This window comes from Spea bombifrons, chromosome 4 (assembly GCF_027358695.1).
Source record: "Spea bombifrons isolate aSpeBom1 chromosome 4, aSpeBom1.2.pri, whole genome shotgun sequence".
Lineage (NCBI taxonomy): Eukaryota > Metazoa > Chordata > Amphibia > Anura > Pelobatidae > Spea > Spea bombifrons.
In genome coordinates, this window is record NC_071090.1 from 16691940 (window position 1) to 16717522 (window position 25583).

At 43.2% G+C, this 25583-nt stretch overlaps 1 protein-coding gene across 3 annotated transcripts in view; it reads right to left on the reverse strand.

The window, feature by feature from the left end:
* The window catches only part of P4HA2 (prolyl 4-hydroxylase subunit alpha 2), a 142371-nt gene that overhangs the window by 91495 nt on the left and 25293 nt on the right, over positions 1-25583 (reverse strand). For all 3 annotated transcript variants that reach the window (XM_053465324.1, XM_053465325.1, XM_053465322.1), the window contains exons 2-4: positions 13735-13846; positions 7201-7297; positions 6658-6809 (exon numbers count right to left, since the gene is read on the reverse strand). In XM_053465324.1, coding sequence (XP_053321299.1) covers positions 6658-6809; positions 7201-7297; positions 13735-13816 — 331 coding nt within the window. In that variant the 5' untranslated portion in view covers positions 13817-13846. The remainder of the gene's footprint in view (positions 1-6657; positions 6810-7200; positions 7298-13734; positions 13847-25583) is intronic.

A 25583-nucleotide genomic window follows, 5' to 3' on the forward strand; every position in this document is an offset into this window, starting at 1 on the left:
TATTTTATTATATTATAAAAGTTGTTTTATTTTATTTATTTTTACCTACATTTGCATACTTACCCACAAGGGCATACTTACTTTCCAAAGTTGACGGGATGCAAACAAGGGGACTGTAGGGAAATTTGGAACTGTTGCAAGGTATTTGTTAGAAGAAAGAGGGCCAAAACACTCCAAATATCATTTTAGGATTATAGGGTGAAGTGTGAGTTATAGCGTTAATTGTGGGCTAGTGAGTGTAGAAGTAAAGGCCAGGGCAAATAACAGGAAAGATCCTTGTGAATTGTGTTTGTGTGGTTGTGAATCACGGCAAAAAATGAAATGAAAGGAATGAAAAAGCATGATTTGCTGAGAAAAAGTAGATGTTTGAAAAATGGAAAAGGTAAATGAGTGGGCAATTGGCGACCCACTCACCTGTTTCACCCCAGAGCAAAGCATCCAAACACTGTCAGTCCAGGATGTTTGGCAGCGGACTTCCAGAGATCAGACACTAGGCCCTAGTGTAAGCTGGCTACTCCGGTGGAGGTAGCAGGCGTTGCCAACACTGCAAACAGATGCAGCGAGGGCAAAAGATGCTGGCACCACCACCATCAGAAGCAGCATTGGAAACGGAAAAGGTGAATGAGTGGGCAATTGACAACCCACTCACCTGTTTCACCCCAGGGCAAAGCATTCAAACACTGTTAGTCCTTGACGTTTGAGAGTGGACTTCCAGAGCTCAGACACTAGGCCCTAGTGTAAGTTGGCTACACCGGCAGAAGTAGCAGACGTTGCCACACCGCAAACAAGCGCAACCAGGGGATTTTTAGTTCTCATGCACGCTTGCAAAATTTCCCTGCAGAAAAATTACTGCAGTTTTTTGTGAAGTAATACTGCAGAGGCAGGTAAGTCCTTACATGCTGTAAGTGATAGGTTGGATTATAAAACGAGGGGAATTTTTCAGAGCATTCATCCATTCACCTAAAAGAGCATTTGAGCAGATAGGCACTCATGTCAGACATGTAGTCAGTGCTCCAATTCATCCCAAAGGTTTTCAATGGGATTAAAGTCAGGGCTCAGTGCAGGCCATTTGAGTTCTTCCACACCAGTGAGCAACACCTAAACTCAATTAGGAGGGATGCCCACATACACTATATAACCAAAAATGTCCATATGACACATTTAGAATATGAAATATAAGAATATTTACTGTATACATTACAGAAACCTAAGGGTTTAATTTGTCAAGTATGCAGACTCTGGCAATTTGTTAATGAAAATGTATATATTCTAGGTGTCACGGAGCTGGATAGTCCGACTGACTACCACCGCTGACTTGTGTTCCCTTAGCCTGGGACAACACACTCTTTCCCAGTCTCTAGCCGAGACTCAGTGTAGGGTATAACCAAAACAAAGAGTACTTTATTTTTCACACACCTGGCTGCATATAGCCAGGAAAGCACACATTAACATAAAACAAGATATGGAATACAAGCTGCCTCCCAGAGACAACAGCGTCATTAAAGGGATTAACAATACAAAAGGGTCTCAATCTCCTCTACCTATTACTGTCCGAAATCAGTTCCAAGGTTTGGCCGGGGTGAATGTCTGAAGTGATGGAACTGGGGGGCACTGACTTATACAAAACATTAATGCACCATGGGGTGGGGGGGTCTGACATTAAACTGAAACAACGGCGGTTACTCCCTGGTTGCAGATCCTGGCTGTCTGCCAGAGATAATCCTCTCAGCAAGTGATGGGATGATATACTTCTGGGGATAGATACAGAAGTCTTTACAAAGCCAGGGCCCATAGTCAATAGGGAGGAGGCTGGCTCTCAGGCCTCTCCAGTGGCCCCAGTGATGGAGGGTTCCGTCACACTAGGGTATCTATAAATTTGATAGATCAATGTAATGTATTGTTTATTTGATTGAAATCTTACTCGTCGTCCTACAGACTCCTTAAGACCGGACCCACAGAGCCCTTAACAACTCTGCAACCCCTGATATATCTAACCTCCTATCCAAATACACTCCTATCTGCCCTCTGCATCTTTCTTCTACAGTCATTACAGTCTTTTTTCTACAGTCTTCCCACTCCTGCATTCAAGTCACACATCCTACACCACTGCTGTACCCCTGCTCTGGAATATCCTTCCCTGTTCTATCAGACTTTGCACACTACTTTCAAAAGCTCCCTGAAAACCCAATTTTTTCGAGAAGCTTTTCTTCCTAACACCCTCAGCCTGCATTTTAACCAAGCCACCTGAATGACCAACAACATCTACAGATCATCCTGACTCAACCAACTCATCCCCCTTCCAAGCAGTTCCCTACTATAGATTCACCTCCCCTTCAATCAGCGTTTTATTGAAGGCTGTCCCTTATAAAGTGAAGGGCATACCTGGTGGGGATATATACCCCTGGAACCATTCACCTTCATCTGTTCGTGGCACCAAGTTCTACTGGATCCCCGGAGGAAGGAATGGACAGACCGACAAGAGAAACACTGGACCCCTTACTCAAGCGCATTTGGTACACTTTCTGGTGTACAACTAACGGTATGAGTGCATCCATTTTGTTTATTGTACATTGTTAGAATATACTACACCATTGTGGCTCTTTTTCCTTTGATTTCAATCCATCTGGATTCACAAAGATATTGACAATAAGCCTGAAAATCACATTTTTATTGTGAGTGCAATGAATGCTTTTTATTTTTGACGGAGTGTTGTTGTTGGGTGGCAGCTGTAAGATTGAAAAGGGAAGTATATATATTTTTTCTATTTTATCACTATCCTATATTTGGGATTTTTTGTGGTTTAGCACAGTTTTTTTCACTATAGGTACACATTCAGCATTTAAATATTTAGTTTTACTGGGGTCCTCATCACATTTACAGAAGTTTAAACAGAGCAGACAGAAGTGAGGAGGCCGATCCATTATCCAAAATAATCCCTTATCTTAAATACTTCCCAAGAATTTCAGATAAGGGATACTCAACTTGTACTAACTGTAACTAATTTATCACCACACTCACCAAATATCATTACACTTCCCTGTGATGTAAAACGGTATACAGAAAGTCTACACCCTACATTAGTGCTTTTTATAATAATCTTCCATCATATCTATGTTTTAGATCAGGGGTCCTCAAACTACGGCCCGCGGGCCACATGCGGCCCGCGGAGCGCATTTACCCGGCCCGCCGGGTGTTTTTGCCTCAGGACATCCATGTGTTCCGAAAGATGCTTTCGGAACACAAGGATGCAGTAGCGTACCTAGCAGGGGGCGGGGGGGCGGTCAGTAATGTCCGCCGCTGGAGGAGCAGGCTCGCAAGGGAGCGGTATCGGAGGTCTTTAACAGACCACCGGCTCCCTTGAGTGATTTTAAGCCGGTTCAAGGATCTCCCTTGAACCCGGCTTAAAATCACTCAAGGGAGCCGGAGGTCTGTTAAAGACCTCCGATACCGCTCCCTTGCGATCCGCGCAGCAACAGCTGTTGTGCGCCGGGGTTTGTTGTCAGATCCCGGCGCACAACACTGAAGCCGCGCCCACCGCTGTCCGTGCCCTCTGACCCGGAAGAAGACAGAAGAACTGAAGAAGAAGAGGAGCGAAGAGCAGGAAAAGGAGCTGTAAGGAGAAAAGAGGAAAGGTAGGAAAGCATACAGTGAGTGGATTGGTGTATGTGTGTGGATTGGTGTATGTGTGTGGATTGGTGTGTGTGTGTGGATTGGTGTGTGTGTGTGGATTGGTGTATGTGTGTGGATTGGTGTATGTGTGTGGATTGGTGTATGTGTGTGGATTGGTATGTGTGTGTGGATTGGTATGTGTGTGGATTGGTATGTGTGTGGATTGGTGTATGTGTGTGGATTGGTGTATGTGTGTGGATTGGTGTATGTGTGTGGATTAGTATGTGTGTGGATTAGTATATGTGTGGATTGGTATGTGTGTGTGGATTAGTATATGTGTGTGGATTGGTATATGTGTGTGGATTGGTGTATGTGTGTGGATTGGTATGTGTGTGTGGATTGGTATGTGTGTGTGGATTGGTATGTGTGTGTGGATTGGTGTATGTGTGTGGATTGGTGTATGTGTGTGGATTGGTGTATGTGTGTGGATTGGTGTGTGTGTGTGGATTGGTATGTGTGTGTGGATTGGTATGTGTGTGTGGATTGGTATGTGTGTGGATTAGGGCTGCAACTAACGATTATTTTAATAATCGATTAGTTGGCCGATTATTTTTTCGATTAATCGATTAATCGGATAAAAAAAATGAATGTAAATTTTTCATTTATTTAAAATAATTTACTAAACAAATGATGTTAAATACAAACAGCAGAATAAAAAAACTTTGATAATACATTTCTTGTCTTTATTTCCCAACCAGCCCCCCAATATATGCACATTTGAGCCCAGGCTTGCTACGCTGCCTCCCAGACATGCCATGCTGCCCCCCCACATATGCCACGCTGCCTACCACAGCACTCCACGCTGCCTCCCACATATACCACACCACGCTGCCTCCCACATCTGCCACTCCACGCTGCCTCCCACATCTGCCACGCCACGCTGCCTCCCACATCTGCCACTCCACGCTGCCTCCCACATCTGCCACTCCACTCTACCCCCTACATGCCACTGTGCCTGATACGCCTTATACCCCCTGAAACACCACTCCATCCTCCCCAGACATGCCACCCTGCCCTCCCCACATATGCCACGCCATGCTGCCTCCCACATCTGCCACTCCACAATGCCTCCCACATATGCCACGCTGCCTCCCACATCTGCCACTGTGCCTGATATGCCTTATATCCCCACTCCATCCTCCCCAGACATGCCACCCTGCCTCCCAGACATGCCACTTCTCTACCCCCAGATATGCCACTCTACCCCCAGATATGCCTTATACACCCTGATACACCACTCCGTCCTCCCCAGACATGCCACACTGCCCTCCCCACATATGCCTTATCTGGGGGTATAAGGCATATACAGTATATATGTCACTTCACTGCCCCCAGGATTTAGATTCCCCTAAATTAACCCTAAACTCCTCATTAACCATAACTGCCCCTAAATTAACCCTTAACACCCCTTAACCACAGCATCCCCTAAATTAACCCTAAAGACCCCATCAACCACAGCATCCCCTAAATTAACCCTAAACACACCATTAACCACAACTGCCTCAAATTAACCCCAAACACCCCATTAACCACAGCTGCTCCTAAATTAACCCTAAACACCCTATTAACATAACTGCCCCTAAATTAACCCTAAACACCCAATTAACCCTAAACACCCCTAAATTAACCCTAAACACCCCACTAACCATAACTGCCCCTAAATTAACCCCCACCTCCCCTAACTTTCAGTAGCCCAAATATATATATATATACACATATACTTACAGTTAGATGAGTGTCACAGCCATGTGGTTCTGGCCTGGAGAAGGAAGGGGCGGGGCCAGTTGTCACAGTGATTACAGGGAGGGGGAGTAAGTAGGAGCTGCTGCTGTGAGACGGTGAGTCAGACTAAACGGATTATATAATGAGGAGGATTTTTCAGAGCGTTTGCTCTGAAAAAACCCTCATTTTATAATCGATAATAATCGATTCAACTAATCGATAATGAAATTCGTTGCCAACGAATTTCATTATCGATTATCGATTTTATCGATTAGTTGTTGCAGCCCTAGTGTGGATTAGTATATGTGTGTGGATTGGTATGTGTGTGGATTGGTATGTGTGTGGATTGGTATGTGTGTGGATTGGTATGTGTGTGGATTAGTATATGTGTGTGGATTGGTGTATGTGTGTGGATTGGTGTATGTGTGTGGATTGGTGTATGTGTGTGGATTGGTATGTGTGTGTGGATTGGTATGTGTGTGTGGATTGGTGTATGTGTGTGGATTGGTGTATGTGTGTGGATTGGTGTATATGTGTGGATTGGTGTGTGTGTGGATTGGTGTGTGTGTGGATTGGTATGTGTGTGTGGATTGGTATGTGTGTGGATTGGTATGTGTGTGGATTGGTGTATGTGTGTGGATTGGTGTATGTGTGTGGATTAGTATATGTGTGGATTAGTATATGTGTGGATTAGTATATGTGTGGATTGGTATGTGTGTGTGGATTGGTATGTGTGTGTGGATTGGTATGTGTGTGGATTAGTATATGTGTGTGGATTAGTATATCTGTGTGGATTGGTATGTGTGTGGATTGGTATGTGTGTGGATTGGTGTATGTGTGTGGATTGGTGTATGTGTGTGGATTGGTGTATGTGTGTGGATTGGTGTATGTGTGTGGATTGGTGTATGTGTGTGGATTGGTGTATGTGTGTGGATTGGTATGTGTGTGTGGATTGGTGTATGTGTGTGGATTGGTGTAGGTGTGTGCATAGGTATTTGTTCATAGTTTTTGTTTTTTTTTTAACTATAGTCCGGCCCTCCAACGGTCTGAGGGACCGTGAACTGGCCCCCTGTTTAAAAAGTTTGAGGACCCCTGTTTTAGATGAATGTTAAATAAAAGCCAAACTTTACAAAAAAAAAAAAAAAACATTTAGAGACTATAATACATAATTATCCCGAGGATTACATTAGATAAAGAAGAAAACAGGGACTGACTATTTCTCAAGCACTCAGATTTTAAAATCAAGCAAAAGTGTGTTCTTCTTACCTTTGGCAGAATCCTGAAGCACCAGGTGTTCAAGCAATGCCCAATCAGTATTAAATCTCTTTACAAGCTTGTAGGCATTCACTGGGTGGGCAAGATAACCTTCTGGATCAGCCGTTGACTTGCTGGTGAGATCCTCTACTTGAGATGCCCAACTGGAAGGAAAGGGGGGGGGGATGCCGGCACATACATTATGGCCTACTTGCATAAATAATATTTTAAATACCTACACAAAAACATTACAATCATAAAAAAATTACTAAGGTAAGAATATAACCATAATCTATGAAAAATATATGCATTTTCAAACAAATGTATTGGTAACGAAATTGACAAAAGATGGCAAACATTTTAATATACACAACCACACATATAATGTGTGTAATTTATCAACATTCTATTTAACATATACATCTGACCAGGCACCATTAAAAGCGCAACCACTATCCAATGTGTTTTTTGTATGGTACTACCAATTTCTGAGTAAATTACACTTTGATAGCTGTAAATAACTGTAATTGTATTTTTTGCAGATATTTAAATCACCTTTTTATTTTAGAAAGTCGCTCTTCTTCTTCCCGAATGTATTCTTTTAAAGAGTGGACTAGGTCTTTCTCCTTGTATATTAGATCCGTCATTTGACCTGAAATGACAATACGATACAAGATACACATTTAGCATTGTCATGCCGCTGCATGAGTTAACTTCGGCTAGGCTCAGAAAGGGTTAAGCGATTTCACATTTGTTCACACCTTTCCCAGATTCCAATATAAAACTGGATTACCCACACTGGGTATTGTCACCTTTGACAGGAAGATGTTACCTGCGGAAGGTAGGGTGATGACATGACCTACTATGGGACTTTAAGTCCCGGGCAGCCTCAATCCAGGAAAATGCATTGTTCCAGAATCAGTGGCCTCCCCAACTGAAACACCGTTTTTTTTTTTCTCTAACGTGGAGGAGAGCATTTGTTCACAAATACATTTTCAGCAACCGATCGACGCCCCTCACTCTCCTGCAATGCTGGGTTTGTGTGTTCTGTTGATCTATACCTGCTTTGCGATGTTTTAATACATTATTTATGTATACCTGCAAATATAGGGTTTGTATGTCTCATTCAGTTGATCTATACATGCAAGTGCTGATCTATACCTGAACTACAGGGAGTAAGTAAAAGAGAGGTGTGGTTTAGTGAATGAGGGGATAAAGGGACTCTGGGGAGAGGACCTCTCAATGTCATGGTAGGGTTAGAAGGAGGGAAGACTACACTGACTCTCACAGTCTTCCCCTAATCTGTAGTGAGTGTGGCAAAAAATTTTATGGTGTGGTAGTGGAGGGAATTATTGCATGCTAGTGTGGAGTGGGGCCCAAAGAAATGCTTGCATAGGGTCCAATTATTTTAAATATAAAATTGTAAGCAGGGCTAATATTTACCGTATTTGCGCGATTATAAGACGACCCCCCCAAAATCTGAATATTAATTTATGAAAAAAAGAAAAAGCCTGAATATAAGTAAATGTTAATTCATGTAAACTATGTGAACAATTGTTTGTTAATAAAAGCTACGATTGAGAAAAATATTTTGTTTTTATTTGCTTTTTTTTTTCAACCTGCCCCCCCAAGTTATGCACATCTGCCCCAGGCTTGCCACTCTGCCCCAGAAATGCCTTATACCCCATATATGCCACTGTGCCCCATGATATGCCTTTTAACCCTCTAAATGCCACTGTGCCCCATGATACACCTTTTAACCCTCTACATGCCACTGTGCCCCATGATATGCCTTTTGACCCCCTATGTGCCACTCTGCCTCCAGAAATCCTTATACCCCTATATGCCACTCTGGCATTTAGGGGGTTAAAAGGCATATTATGGGGCAGAGTGGCATATAGGGAGGTATAGGGCATTTCAGGAGGCAGTGGCATATAGAGGGTTAAAAGGCATTTCGGGTGGCAGAGTGGCATTCAGGGGGTTAAAAGGCATTTAATAGAGCACTCTGCCTCCAGAAATGCCTTATGCCCCCCATTTAACACTCCCTCCCCCTCCCTCCTCCAAACTTACCGGTGCTTCTGAGTCCCCCGGTGCTTAGTCCGGGCAGCGTGTAGAGCTCTACGCGATTCGCGTAGACAACGTCTGCTCTACGCGAATCGCGTAGAGCTCTACACGCTGCCCGGACTAAGCACCGGGAACTCAGAAGCACCGGTAAATTGGGGGGGGGGCATAACACAGGATGATCCAGGTCCCCTGCATCTGAGTCCTCGGTGCTTAGTCCGGGCAGCGTGTAGAGCTCTACCCGAATCGAGTAGAGCTCTACACGCTGCCCGGACTAAGCACCGGGGACTCAGAAGCACCGGTAAGTTGGGGGGGGGCATACACAGGAGGATCCAGGTCCCCTGCATCGCTGCAGGGGATCTGGATCTTAGTCTCATAGTCATACCTATTTGAGGTCTGATTATAAGATGCCCCCGATTATAAGACGAGGGGTATTTTTCAGAGCATTTGCTCTGGAAAAAACCTCGTCTTATAATCGAGCAAATACGGTGTATATATATATATATATATTGTCAGCAGGGGCTAATATTATTATAATATTAATACATCGGCAGCAGGATCTAAATAATGAAAACTAACTGCCAGTTCAGCTGTTCAATCAGTCTTTACTTCAAAGAGAGCCAAGGTCGGGTGAGGTCATATTGCATATTTTGTGATCCCAAGTAACTCTTCCTTCAGGACATCATAATCTGCTGCTCTTGCTCAGTGGACTTGAAGAGGGCAGTTTTGAGGGCAGTCTTAGGTGGGCATTTGGTACTGAGGGAGCCTGTTTCACCTTTAAAGAGACAAAACATCACGGGTCCAAGGATCACAAATATGGCATGATATGGTTTTATCCTTTTTTATTTTAAATTGTTTATGTACTTCTATCTATTTCTATGTCTCTTTTGATATGCATTTTTGTATAACAGCACTGTGACTTACTTTAAATATTTTTAATCAGTACTGTTTTTTGTTCTCTAATCGAAATCAGCCTAGAGATAGCCTTTTTACCGAGACAAACCGATACATTAGGTAGAGAGTGTCAGGGTCCATCCAGGCTGCATTGCTGCATATCTCTGAGTCCCCCCTTTGCTGTAATCCATTCCTGGATTTCCATATGCTCTCTTCTGTGCTTCTGATTCCTTGATTCCGGTTTTGCTCTTAGCTTCAGCTCTGTTTTCTTTATAAGGTGTGTCCCACCCGCTTATTTATGTTTGCCTCAGTCTAAAGGTATGTCCTTCTTGGTTTTGTGTTTAGGTTCAATATTTAAAAGGGTCTGAGGATCTCGGCTCCTCACTCCATCCCTTGGGTTCCTTGCCTTGTTCCCTGTCCTTTGTTGTGTCCCGTACCATGTATGTCTTGTCTGGCTATGTTCCTTTCTTGGTCTACCTGTTCCTTGCTCCCTCCCTCTTGCTTGCTATGTTTCTCCTGTACTCTTAGCTTCCCAACTCCCAACCTGCAGCATCCTGCACATTCGTCTGGAGAGCTATGTTTCATGCCTGCTCCAGGGTGCCTGCAGGATATCACCAAGTTTTGCTTTGTTCTGGACTACATCAGCTGCTATGTCAGGGCCCTGGTATGTGGCAGCTCAACCCTAGACGCTCAACAACCTGGAGAGTGCAGTCCCCCTGCACCAGGCCCTGTCCAACTCCGCTACTGCGCAATAACTCCTGGGTCTGTTTGTGACAGAGAGAGCCCTGCTCGCACGCTTACATTCTTGAGGGAATGGGGTGACAAACATAACTAACAGAGAAAGAATGAGAGGTAGTGTGGTGGTTGTATCAGTGACAAGGAAGTTCTAGCAGCTAAGATGGTATTTCTCTGAAGAAGTGAGTTTTGAGATGTTTCTTGAATGTTGGGAGGGAAGGTGAATGCTGAAGGTTCGGTGGAAGTAAATTCCAGAGATATGGTCAGCTCGAGTAAAATCTTGTAGATGGGAAAATGAAGATGTGATAAGTGAGGAGGAGAGCCTTAGCCCATGGGAAGAACGTAAGGATCAAGTAAGAGAGTATTTGCTTATGAGGGCAGAAATGTATGGAGGAGCAGGGTTATGGAGGGCCTTATATGTTAGTGCCATGATTTTAAATGTAATTCTTAAGGTAATAGGGAACCAGTGGAGGGTTTCACAGAGTGGGGAAGCAAAAAAGGAGCGGTGTGCAAGGAAGATAAGCCTAGCAGCAGCATTTAGAACATACTACAGAGGAGAGAGTCAAGACAGTGGAGTGCCAACCAGAAGAGTGTTGCAGTAGTCAAGAAGGGAAATGATAAGAGAATGAACCAGAGTTTTTGTGGATTCTTGGGTGAGGAATGGGCGGATGAGAGAGATGTTTTTTAGGTGCAATCGGCAGAACTGAATGTGAGCGACGGAGAGGTTTGAGTCAAGGATGACCCCAAGGCATTTGGCCTGGTTAGTAGGAGAGATAGCCATGTTGTTAATGGTGATAGAGAATTCAGGTAGTGGAGTAGAGATGGAAAGAGGGAAGATAATGAGTTCAGTTTTAGGAAGCATTGTGACATCCATGCACAATAGCAGAGAAGGAAGACCGAAAGGGTCCAGATACATTTTGCACTACTCTAAAAAGGAACATGCAATGTATGTGTAGAAAACACAACAAAAAATAACAAAATCAAAATGGTTCAGTTTAAAAAAACAGTGTTGTCATCTCATTAGCAATATATAGTTTTATGATGTTCTAATATATAGATCTGTTATATTCATAAAAATAATGTCTTACATTTATGAATATGGTTTCCACAAAAAGTCCTGCTTGTGCAGAAAAACACAATATAATTGAGAAAGGGAAAAAATAAGTGTGACAGAATCACCTGTCATACAGGGCCCCAAGGTACTCAGAAATGGCTCCAGCCTGGCTGTCAAACAAAGATAACACAGGTAGGAACTCCATTGTGTAACTATTCCCATCAATAGGATTGCTGCCAGGGGAATTAAAGGTTGGGTTGATTACATGTATCTAGGGCTGCAACTAACGATTATTTTAATAATCGATTAGTTGGCCGATTATTTTTTCGATTAATCGATTAATCGGATAAAAAAAAAGAATGTAAATTTTTCATTTATTTAAAATAATTTACTAAACAAATGATGTTAAATACAAACAGCAGAATAAAAAAACTTTGATAATACATTTCTTGTCTTTATTTCCCAACCAGCCCCCCAATATATGCACATTTGAGCCCAGGCTTGCCACCCTGCCTCCCAGACATGCCATGCTGCCCCCCCACATATGCCACGCTGCCTACCACAGCACGCCATGCTGCCTCCCACATATACCACACCACGCTGCCTCCCACATCTGCCACTCCACGCTGCCTCCCACATCTGCCACTCCACGCTGCCTCCCACATCTGCCACTCCACTCTACCCCCCACATGCCACTGTGCCTGATACGCCTTATACCCCCTGAAACACCACTCCATCCTCCCCCGACATGCCACCCTGCCCTCCCCACATATGCCACGCCATGCTGCCTCCCACATCTGCCACTCCACAATGCCTCCCACATATGTCACGCTGCCTCCCACATCTGCCACTGTGCCTGATACGCCTTATATCCCCTGATACCCCACTCCATCCTCCCCAGACATGCCACCCTGCCTCCCAGACATGCCACTTCTCTACCCCCAGATATGCCACTCTACCCCCAGATATGCATTATACACCCTGATACACCACTCCGTCCTCCCCAGACATGCCACACTGCCCTCCCCACATATGCCTTATATACTGTATATGCCTTATACCCCCAGATATGTCACTTCACTGCCCCCAGGATTTAGATTCCCCTAAATTAACCCTAAACTCCCCATTAACCATAACTGCCCCTAAATTAACCCTTAACACCCCCTTAACCACAGCATCCCCTAAATTAACCCTAAAGACCCCATCAACCACAGCATCCCCTAAATTAACCCTAAACACACCATTAACCACAACTGCCTCAAATTAACCCCAAACACCCCATTAACCACAGCTGCTCCTAAATTAACCCTAAACACCCTATTAACATAACTGCCCCTAAATTAACCCTAAACACCCAATTAACCATAACTGCCCCTAAATTAACCCTAAACACCCCACTAACCATAACTGCCCCTAAATTAACCCCCACCTCCCCTAACTTTCAGTAGCCCAAATATATATATATATATATTACATACATATACATACATACACATTATATATACACATATACTTACAGTTAGATGAGTGTCACAGCCATGTGGTTCTGGCCTGGAGAAGGAAGGGGCGGGGCCAGTTGTCACAGTGATTACAGGGAGGGGGAGTAAGTAGGAGCTGCTGCTGTGAGACGGTGAGTCAGACTAAACGGATTATATAATGAGGGGGATTTTTCAGAGCGTTTGCTCTGAAAAAACCCTCATTTTATAATCGATAATAATCGATTCAACTAATCGATAATGAAATTCGTTGCCAACGAATTTCATTATCGATTATTATCGATTTTATCGATTAGTTGTTGCAGCCCTACATGTATCTGTTAATTTATGTTGATGCAGTTCTATGGATATATGAGTCTGTGTTTTATAACAATAAACTGTTCATTCTTGCTGTACTCAATTCAAGGTAGCTGTGTCTACTTATTGGGTACACATAGCAGGGTTCCAAGGTGTGCATGCTGACTGGTGCTGGAAGTGATTTTGGGGACAACAGGAGGATGCATCTAGGTGATCTCTGGGAGTTACTACAGCTCTCTTGGTGAACCCGTTACAATAAGATTGAACAGAGACATGGTAAAAACTGAAAATAACTGATTCTGTAAAGTAAAAAGCCCTGGAACTGTACCTATGAGCATGCAAGAGATGAGCAGTGCATTATTTATCCAACAGAACCGACAACCTCCAATTCAACTGCTGATTTGGACAACTTTTGAGATGCTCAGCAAGTCTCCCAGGTTATTAGCTAGCAAAAGCAATCAATAACTTTACCCCAAAACAGCTGGCATTTCAGAAGCTAGCTGCCCCTGCTGAATTCCAGAGGTATAAATAAGGATAAATAAATGATCATACCAATTGATGTAAAGAACTCTGCCTCGACATGCAATACGTAGCACAGATCAATTAAAAGCAAAAAAATGCCCCAGGGCTTCATCTTCTCGCTTTGTAGTAGAACAGTTTCAATCTGTGAAGAAAGACAAAAAAAATAAAGTTAAATATATATATTAAACTAAATTGCTATTTTAATTATGTTAACAAAACAAATTCAGGCATCACACACTGCTTGCATGTTTTTTTTTGCCTCAACAAAATATAAGTGAGTGTAAAAAAAAAAAAGTTGCAACTGCCTTTATTTATTCTGTTGACACTGTAAGAAGATAATGCTAGTCGGTCATAGAAAAGTTTTTAATTTTGCTTTGGATATGATAAATTGACAGTTATTTAGACATAAAGCTTTATATGTCCCTCTGTTACAAACCTATCTATCTTTGTGCGCACCTGGAAACACCCTCTGTGGGTTTATACACCAGCCATGACGTAAAAGAATCAGAAACTGTTTATGGGGGGAAAAACCACAGGGACATAAATCGGTTTCCCAATAACCCGAATGCAGCCCAGTGTTTAAAACAGCATTTGGTCATTATGGCCAATGGGGCATCAAATGTGAGAGTCTCTTCAATGTAGCCAATAGATTTGAACCTGGAGAAGATGAGACACGGGATCAACCAGAAAGGTGTCTACATTTTGAATGGGGGAATGTGTATGTGCAAACTTGGCACATGGAGACTCACTGAAGTATGGGGATGATTATAGGCAGACTATAGTGCCATCATTGCCCCCAACTTGTCTGTGCCATCAATGCCCCCAAACTTGTTTGTGCCGTCTTGGCCCCTTGACCCCCTTCCAACATACACTCTGGCATACTCACTAACATATTTATTCATCCATTTTCTCACATACACACACATACATCTACACCAGGCATGTCCAAACTTTTTTCGAAGAGTGCCAGATTTGATGAAGTGAACATGTGCAAGGGCCGCCATTTTGCCTGACATTCTTTGAACCATTAAAATTAAATGCAATTTTACTATTTTATGCAAAGTTTATTGAAAACGGCATACTTTTCATTTTGTGACTTGGATGACAAATCTAAACAGGTGTTAAATCACTCTGCCTTTAATATAAAAAAACAGATCTTTATTTGGACAACTTATCTGTGGGGCCTTATCAGTCCGGAACGCGGGCCGCAATTGGCCCTCAGGCCGGACTTTGGACATGTCTGATCTACGCAGACTGACAGGGAGAGGGGCATGCTGGCGTCTATGTTTCATGGTATATATTGCAGTGCGGTGTGTCTGATAACCCCAGAGAGAATATTATGTGGCAGGCAGAATAGAGGACATTCTGTGTTTTAGTTTGGGTCCCTGGAATTTAATATTTTGGAGAGAAGGGAGGGCCAGTGCTTCACTCCACAGTTTACTTGCAGCAGGTGGGGAATCCAGTCCGGGTGTTCTAAATCTCCCAGGTGGGTCATCACCTGTTGGCAATGAGCAGCAGGAGGCAGCTACAAAGTTCCCTGTGAGGGATTCAGTGGAGAGGATACAAGCAGTGAGTCAGACTGCATTTCTCTCTCCGCAAGAGTCTACAGGAATATTTCTTGAGAAGAAAAAGGTCTGTGCTACATTTTTGTTTAGGTGGCAGCGGGTAGTAAGCTTCAACTGTTAGTGCTCAGAGAGCAAGGCTTTTCATTTGTTTGTTTTACATTTATGTTTTGTTTTCCAGACCTTTTAATAAAGATAACTATAATTTCTAAAGCAATACAACCTAATTTCTAAAGCAATACAGCCACAATAAGACTGTGTGGCTATATGATCCCAACTCACAACACACACACACATATATACATACATCAATCCCGCCAGCCTCTGCTTAACTCTCAGCAATCCTCCAGCTTTCTCTACGGTTAATCGCACACTGTGTGAGTAGTAACTGTTTTACCATGTGATGTGACCCAGATACTACCTGCACCAGTTTAAAATAGTTTAAAAAGGGCCTTTCCGACCTGGAACTGGTGGTACAAGTGAAAGGGGCCCTTTCTAAACAATTTTGAACTGGTACGAGGGGACAGGAACAAGAGGTTGCACCGGGCACCCTAGAGGCTCAGGCCCCATCGCAGCTGTGACCACTTGCAGTTGTGCCAGTGGATACAAGTGAGGGAGGCAAGCAGAACTACAATAATATAAAAGTGACAGTATACAGCAACTAATACAATAACAGGCATACAGCAACTGGAAAAACTCATTTATAGGACCTGGTAATGTTACACCAGATTACCAAGATGCTGTGCCTTTGTAGTGTAATTGTATGAGGAGGCACTCTTGCTTGTGTCTGCCAACTTCCCACTCCCTCAAACAACCTCTTTAAATTTTCTTTGAGACCTTGCCAGCAGGAATGTCCCTAATTTTAAACAGCTTTTCAAATGCCTTTTATTAACTAGCTCGTCAAACTAGGCTTCAGAAACAAATCCCTACATAGAAGAGAAGGGAGTATCTATATCTACTTTAAAGGGACACTCCAGCCATCATATGCACTTTAATGCATATGATATCTGCATGTTCCTTTTACATTTTCGTGTTGCCTGTTTAGCAGATGCCAATTGTCTTATACGGCGAGTATAGCCCAAACTCTATATTTTAACTGGAAAAGTTGGGGGTCGTCTTATACACCCAGTCCTCTTATACGCCGGAATATACGGTAATCATTTCTCTTTCTAACTTCAATGCTGATGATTATATTGATTCTTGTTCAATGATTTCATTATATAATGATAGCCTCTGTGTGTTAATGCTTCATTTTCAATAAAAGTTTGGTTCTTTATCCAGAAGTGAATTGTTATTATAGTTTGAGGCTATATACCTTTACATTGATGCATGTGAAGATCTAGCTCACTACCTAAAATAAATACTTGTGTTCTATTTTTACACAGGAAGGTTAAGTTGAGGGACCCCAGTTAGCAAAGAGAAAAAGTGACATGCAAAACAAGTGTGTTTGCAGAGGAAGAAGATCTGCTTGACCTTTAGATTGCAAGCTTGTTTGAGCAGGGCCCTCCTCACATGTAAGTCTAATTGTTATTTTATATACTACTTGTCATTAGTGATGGGAAGTTCGGATCATTAAAGTGAATCGGATCATTTCGATTCGTTCACTGAAATGATCCGATTCATGATCCGAATCTTCGGATCACTCAGTGTGACTCACAGGAGTTACTGTTTTCCAGTAACTCCGTGCAGGCACACTAACGATTGGCCCCGCCCCTTTCATTATGAATCCTCCCCCCTGCCTATTCCAGTGATGTCAATGAAGGCAGAGTCGTTCAAAGATCCGAATCTTACAGGGATCCAAATCTTACAGGGATCCGGATCACTGTAAGATCCGGATCTTTGAACGACTCTCTGCCTTCATTGGGATTCAAATCAGTCAGATAATATTACCATACTGTTATAAATAATACATTAATAATCACTGCCCCCAGGATTTACATTCCCCTTTACCTGTAAATGCACCTTAAGCTAACTTTATTAAATTAATTAAATTAACCCTCACCATTAAATTAACCCTAAACACCCCATCAACCATGACTGCCCCTAAAAATAACCCTTAACACCCCATCAACCATGACTGCCCCTAAAATTAACCCTTAACACCCCATTAAGCATAACTGCCCCCAAATTAACCCTAAACACCCCATTAAGCATAACTGCCCCCAAATTAACCCTAAACACCCCATTAAGCATGACTGCCCCCAAATTAACCCTAAACACCTCATTAAGCATAACTGCCCCTAAATTAACACTAAAGACCCCATTAAGCATAACTGCCCCTAAATTAACCCTAAACACCCCATTAAGCACAACTGTCCCTAAATTAACACTAAAGACCCCATCAACCATACCAATTTATTAGGTAATTTATCTGGAGTACATGCAATTGATTTAGAGGCAGTTATGATTAATGGAGTATTTAGGGTTAATTTCAGGGGCCGTTATGGTTAATGGGGTCTTTAGGGTTAATTTCAGGGGCCGTTATGGTTAATGGGATCTTTACGGTTAATTTCAGGGGCCGTTATGGTTAATGGGATCTTTACGGTTAATTTCAGGGGCAGTTATGGTTGATGGGGTATAAGGGTTAATTTTATGCTGATGACTGAGGGTTAATTTAATTAATTTAATAAAGTTAACTGTAGGTGCACTTATAGGTAAAGGGGGGCAAACTTAGGGGAATCTAAATCCTGGGGGCAGTGTAAACATTATTAATGTATTTATTTTTTTTTGAAATTTAAAATTTTTGTTTATTTATTTCTTTTTCTGTTGAAAAGGCACAATAGTCAAAACATACATAAACAGACTTCCAGGACGTGCAATGGCTAATACATAGTAGCACCTCTCAGCATGAGGAAATAAACATGAGAAAGAGCATCTAACAATATCCATGTTAATACATGAGCACCGAGAGGAGGATAGCGATCATGTAACGTACATAGCAATAAGAGTAGCACGTAGCATCACAACAACATAAAATCGATAATGGTAGTTATGGACGAGAATCGTTTCGCTAACAGCCTGAAAGTCACAGAAAAAGTGCCAGTAAGAAACAAACCAGGACAACGGAATGCCTGGAAATACTTATTACCAAAAATAAAAACCAACACTGAACTCTCGACTCTGGGAGCGAAGCACCTTAGACATAATGACCGGAATGTAATGTAAATCCATATGTGTGATAGGGAATAACGATCATTATCATGTGCAAAAAAAGAAAAAATAAACAAAAAAAACAAAAACAAAAAAAACTGAGAAAAAACGATAAGAGCACCTGGACGCGGCCCGTCAATACCTGGGGTTAATCGCCCTCCCAGAACATGGCATCACGCATAACTAGCCAAGGAGCCCAAACCTTCTCATATTGAATCATTTGATGGTCATTCCTGAAAGAAAGTTTTTCCAATACATGGATACGATCTAAATGTTGCCGCATGGACGATAAACGGGGTCTCTCTGTTGACTTCCAGTGATGGGCTATGAGTAATTTAACAGCCAAAAAAAATGTATAACCAATTTCCTACTAGGGGGGGGGGGATGGTCGGGGAACATGTGTAGTAGCGCGAGCTGCGGCAAAAAAGGAAGGCTAACCTCTAGGGAGGACTCAAGAAAATGAAACACCTTCTCCCATACTGCTAATATAGGTGGACACGACCACCAGACATGCAACATCGTACCCTCAGCGTGGCACCCCTTCCAACATAGGGAGGAACAGGAGGGAAACATGTGTGATAGACGTTTAGGTGTCAAATACCATCTACATGTTAACTTTTTTTGTAATTCAACATGGTTGGTACAGTGCGTCACACCCCTCATCGCCTCCTCAGACTCGAGCCACAACTCAATCGGGAATGTAGTTTCCAACTCCTTTTCCCACGCCAACATATGAGGGAGTTTATTCTCCCAGAGATCAGAGAGGAGAGAGGCATAACAAACTGAGATTGCACCTTTACGGGGAGCAGAGGCTAAACACAAAAGAACGATTGGATGTGAGGAAGAAATATTAACCGCAAAGAAGGACTGACAGACTGGAGTAAGTGTCTAATTTGCAAATATTTGTAAAAGTCCCGTGTCGGAAACAAAAATGTGGCGCACAAATCCGAGAACGTGCGTAAAGAACCTCCATGGAATAGGTCACCTAAACGGAGGGAGGAGGTAGACTCCCAAGCCTGAATTTGTAAGTGTGGGATCAACAATTCCAGGGAGCTTAGCGGCGTAGCCCTAGTGAGGTGTCGTAGTGGAGGAAGTCGTTTAGCGACCCTAGACCATGTCCAAAATGTACAAAGTGTAGTGGGTGGGAGAGGAGGGAGAGGAGGAATACAGCGAGGCGGAAGCCATAGGAGCTGCGATACTGTATAAGGGCGCAAATAGGAATTTTCCAACAATACCCAACGGGGGATGTAATTGCGGTAATGAAAAGCTGCCGCTTGTGAGAGGATCGCGGCCTTGTAGTATGCCGCAATGTCCGGTGCACCCATACCCCCCTTGAACCTAGGAGAAAAGAAGGCCTGTTTGGAAATCCTTGAACGACCACTCAGATTAATAAAATCAGTAAGGTTTGTATGCGCAAGAGGAACCTAGAAGGGATAGCAACCGGGACTGCTCTAAAAACGTACAACAATTTTGGAAGGACCATCATTTTGACTGACGCAATACGTCCGAGCCAGGAGAAGTCGAATGATCGCCACCCTTGCATTGTGTTGAGTATATGCTTCCATAGAGGAATGATATTAAAATCATTCAACTTGGATAGGGACTTAGGAAGCTTAATTCCCAAATAAGAGAGGTAATCACGACGCCACTCAAAATTATATGTGGCCCGAAGCGAGGCGGATAAGTGAGCCGGGAGATGTATGTGCATAGCCTGTGTTTTGTGTATGTTAAGTTTATGGTAAGACACTGCTGAGTATTTTGTGAATTGGGCCAATAAAGCAGGTAAGGAAACTGAGGGGTTCGTGATAGCTGCTAATATGTCGTCAGCAAAGAGACCAAGAATAGATTCGTGTCCACCAGCATGCTGAAAGCCACGTATCAACGGGTCAGGACGGATAGACTGGGCCAGTGGTTCTAGAGCCAATGTGTACAGCAGAGGGGATAACGGGCAACCCTGACGCGTCCCATTAGAAATCGAAAACGGAGGCGAGAGAAAACCTGAAAAAAGAACAGATGCAGAAGGAGAAGAGTAGAGGGCCATAATGGAGCGAATTAAGGAAGGCAAAAAAGCAAATTTCTGGAGGACAGATGAAAGAAAACGCCAGTGCAGCCTGTCAAAGGCCTTTTCCGCGTCGAACGAAATAAAGAGACATGGGGTTTTATGTCGCGAGGCCTCCCAGGAAAGGTCAATAAACTTGCGTGTATTATCATTCGCTTGTCTATGTCTAACAAAACCCACCTGATCCGAATTGAGAAGGAGAGGGAGAATCGCGGAAAGCCGATTTGCTAAAAGTTTGGCATATATCTTAATATCGTTGTTCAGCAACGAAATAGGACGAAAATTTTCACATCTATCTGGCGTTTTGCCTGGCTTAGGAAGGGTAACTATATGCGCACGAAGGTTTTCAGTCGGGATACACCCCTTGGACATGAAAGATTGGAAAAGAGAAAGGAGGTGAGGACCAAGAATTGGGAAGAAAGTTTTGTAGTATAGACCTGTCAGTCCATCCGGGCCGGGGGCAGAATTATTTTTAAGTTGGCGCGTGATGAGTTGTATTTCATCTAAATCTACGGGAGCGTCGAGACTAAGCCTCATATCATCCGTGAGAGAGGGCAAGGAAACAGAGGCAAGATAAGCATTAATAGAGTCGGCCGCAGGCTGAGGAGTAGAAGTATCAGCAGAAAGATTATAGAGAGAGGAGTAGTAATTAGCAAACTCGCCAGCAATATGAGACGGGTCTTGCAAAACCACTCCCTGTGAGGAACGAAGAGAAGAGGGACGCGCCAGGGCCGAAAAATGTTGAAGCTTGTGAGCTAACATCGTATCTGCCTTATTCCCTTTGGAATAAAAACGTTGCCGGATTGTCAACAACATTAAAGCCGTGTGGCGAGATTGAATTTCAGCTAATTTGAGTCTAATGCTTCGGATCTCAGCAGCAGTCTGGGAAGACGGAGAACATTTATTCAAGGCCTCTAGGTCATATAGTTGGAGAAGTAAAGAGTCTTTATCATCCTCCTTCTCCCTTTGCTTTTTGAGATGTGAAGCCATACTAATAAATCGCCCCCGAATCACAGCCTTATGGGCATTCCACAAGGTTTCAACCGAGTTCACGTAACTTTAAGTGCAAGGGAGCATGATCCGACCAGTTAATGACGCCAATAGAGCAGTCCCGGATTGCCTGCAGTGTAAACTTGTCAACTAAAATGCAGTCTATTCTGGTGTAAGAATTGTGTGGTGCAGAAAAAAAAGAATAGTCCCGTTCAGAAGGATGACGAAGGCGCCAAACATCATATAACTGAAACAAATGTAAAGTGGTGGATAAGGTATTAGCAAGAGATCTCATTTGTCTGCCGTATGTACCCGTTAGGGCAGAGGAGGTGTCTAAGAGGGGGTTAAAAAATGCATTGAGATCACCGCACAGAATAAGTTGACCTTTTTTAAGGGAATCTATTTTGGACAACAGTTTCCTAAAAAAATGTGTTTGCGAGGTGTTAGGTGCGTAAAACGAAACCAAGGTGTAATCAATAGAATTAATGACACAATTAATGATCAAATATCTACCCTGGGGGTCAGCCGTTTTTTTAGTTAACTGAAAGGAAAGGTGTTTCGAAATAAAAATAGAGACTCCCGCTTTACACGTTTTTGCCATGGAATGAAAGTGCCACGGGAAATCTTTTAAAAAGAAATTTGGAGGAGAAGGTTGTTTAAAATGAGTTTCCTGCACACAGAGGATATGAGCGTGGTGTTTTTTGGCCTCAGAGTGAAGCAGTCTCCGTTTATGGGGAGTATTCAGGCCATTAACATTTAATGACAAAAGGTTAAGGGACGCCATAATGGTAAAAATTAAAAGGTATGGGACCAAATGCGGTAGTGGAAGAGAAAATCAACAGAGACCCCCAAGGAAGAAAATCTCCAAGTATATAGTGGGACGAGCCGCGTCGAGAACCAAGGAAAAAATAATATGGTGATACGTAAGGTGCATTCAAAAGGAAAGGAAACATAAGTGACACATCAATAATCGTATGGAAACAAGTATCCAAGATGTAGCATTGTATTGTAAACGCTCCCAGAGTAAAAAGAAAAATAAAAGAAAACACAAAACTGGTATGTAACTCAGAACATAATCGGCCCATACCGCTTTGGGCCGTCAGGGGGGGGTGATAACCCGTACCGTGTAGAGAGACCACACAGGGATGTGAAGGTCGTTCCCAAATAGGACAGGGAGACCTCCAACATATGTAAGAAGGAGAAAAAATAAAAAGACCCCAATGAGCAACTAAATAAAAATGTCGTGACTTATGTGAAAGTATGTGTGTGTGTGTGCAGGCAAGGGAGACATGATGGAACAAAAGAGTATGTATAGAATGTGTCATCACTACCGTGAACAAGTAGAGAGAAGATCGTATGATGCAGTGAGGGAGTGTAAGGGTGTTATGAAGTGCAGAAGACATACGTGTATCAGTAGGTCAAACAGTTACAAAGCACCCGACCAAACACTGATCAACATAAATGTGTACGAAAATGGAATAGCGCAAGGTGTATGAGGAAAGAAGGAGAATGTCGTGTAGAGTGGTATGGAAGCCCGGTAGGGCACTATAAGGTCCGAGCCACAGACCTCCGGGAAAACGTATGGAATATCGTGTCGTGTGTGGTGTAAAAAGCAGAAAATTATACATTTGAAAAATTAAAGAACAAAAATACAGAATCGCATAAAAAAAGTATAACATAAAGCAGCGGGTCTCACCCCTGCAGCCCAGGAAGCGTCCCCAAAAGTCATGGAAAGACCCAATTGAGGTATACGTGGAGACCAAAATCCAAACAGAGGAAAAAGCGAGAGTCTAACCGGTCTGAAGATACGAATGGACCAGCAGTCGAGACCAGGAACAGTCCGCAGATGTCAACGGATGATGGAGAGCGTCCAGGACACAAGGATACAGCATCAGCAGGAGCGACGTAGAGCCGAAAGAGCGTTCCAGATGGGGTGAGGCGTCCGCAGCAAAAGCACGACGACCGCATAACGGGAACAAAAAAAGCTGAAAATAAAGAAGAAAAAAAAAGTGTATCAAGGTGAACACAGCGTCCCGGGCGACTCTAGACCATAGCCTAGATATAGGCAGGAGATGTATCCAAGCAGTTCATGTGTGTGTAGGAGATCTTTTGGAATGCACCACATCCCATTCTCGGGCGAGCCTTTTGGGGGGTCGAAGCGGGTCCAGCGTGGAAGGGAATTTCACAGGTACGTCAAGCAGACCCCAATCAGAGAGCAATTGAGAGCCTGCGGCCGGTGTTTTAACCAGGTGCGTTGTGCCCTCTCTGTTGATGAGTAGACGAGTGGGATACCCCCAACGGTAGGGAATTTTATGAACCCTGAGCGCAGCAGTAACGGCCAGAAAAGCCTTACGTTGTTGCAGAGTGTACTGGGAGAGGTCTTGAAAAAACTGAAGCTCCCGATATTGCTCCGGAAGAGCAGTCTTGTGTCTTGCTTTCTGCATAAACTTGTCTTTGAGATCGTAGAAATGAATCCTGAGGATAACATCTCGTGGGGATGATCCTTGCAGCGTTTTAGGACGAGGCAATCTATGAATACGGTCGATTTTGACCTCCTCAGACGTGGGAAGCTCCAACACGAGCGGAACAACGTGGTGGCATAGGTAAGTAAATCTTCTGAGGCAACATCCTCGGGTATACCGCGGATACGCAAATTATTCCGACGAGAACGATCCTCTAAGTCGCTAAGCTTTAGCCGCAGAGAGTCCACTTCATCCTGTAGAGAATTACACGTGTCGACCACAGAATTGTGTGCCGACGTGAACTCCTCCATCTTGTCTTCAAGATGCGCAGTGCGGCCTCCAAGCTCTCGGATGTCTTTCTGAATTTCAGAGAGAGCGTCTGTCATATCATGCTTGACTTTTAGGCGCATCTCATCGAGCAGCACTTTCATAGCGGGGATGGTTAAAGCTTGATGTTCTGAATCTTCCGCTAAGGGCGAAGGAGATCGCCGAGCAGGAACAGCATCAAGGCCTTGTGAGGCGTCTGAGTCCTCCTCTCCATCTTGGATGACCGGCAAAGCGCGGGAAGATGTCTTCCTCCTCGATTTGGACTCGAAAAAGGTAGGTATATTGTGAGCAGACGATTTAGCCTTGCCCGCAGACATCTCGGAAGCACTTATTGTCGAAAAATCATAAGTCAAAACGAAAAAAAGACATAAAAAGGGCCGTTGTATGAAATTGTTGGAGGAGCTCCACCACCATGCGTCCTACTCCATTGCCAGCCAAGCCACGCCCCCCATTATTAATGTATTTATTTATAAAAGTATGGTATCAGTAATATTCTCTGTAAGATTCGAATCTCTGTAAGATTCGGATCCTTGTAAGATCCGGATCCCTGTAAGATTCGAATCATTTGAATCATTGAATCATTCGAGTCTTCGGATCATTCGAGTCTTCGGATCATTCGAATCTTCGGATCATTCGATTCTTCGGATCATTCGAATCATTGAACGAGTCTCTGACTCTATGAGTCATCGTTCCTCTGTGAATTAATGAGCTGTAACCTGACCCCAGAGTCTGTGTCTGAGTGCTCTGCAGATGACTCACAGCTCTAGGATCAGGTTACAGCTGAATGATTCACAGACTGAACCGCTACAAATGAATCGTTCAGTCTACTGAACCGATTCATCTGGATCACTAAAAAGAACGATTCGTTCATGATCCGGACATCACTACTTGTCATGTCCTGTTTACTCATTGTACAGCACTGCAGAATACGATGGTACTATATTAAAACAATAACTCTCCAGGTTAAAAAAAAAAAAAAAAGACAACTCCATGACACCTTAAAGGGACACACCCCACGTTTTTAAAACAGCTTCAGAGGGTCCTATGAAAACCACCAGCAGACTTATTTAACCAGTCACTAAAGGGAGGAGTAGTTATTTATTGTTTTATATGGTGCCATCAGATTCCACTGTACAGAAGGTAGGCAGGATATAACAACATACAGAAACAACAGGTGAGGAGGGGCTTGCTCAAATGAGCTTACAATCTGGAGGGAGTTACACACAAGGTAAAAGTTCTATAGTTAGGGCAAGGCCAGCCACACTAGCATAAGTATTGTATGAAAGGGACTAGGAAAGGTGAGCTAAAGGATTGCGGGAGGAAGATGTT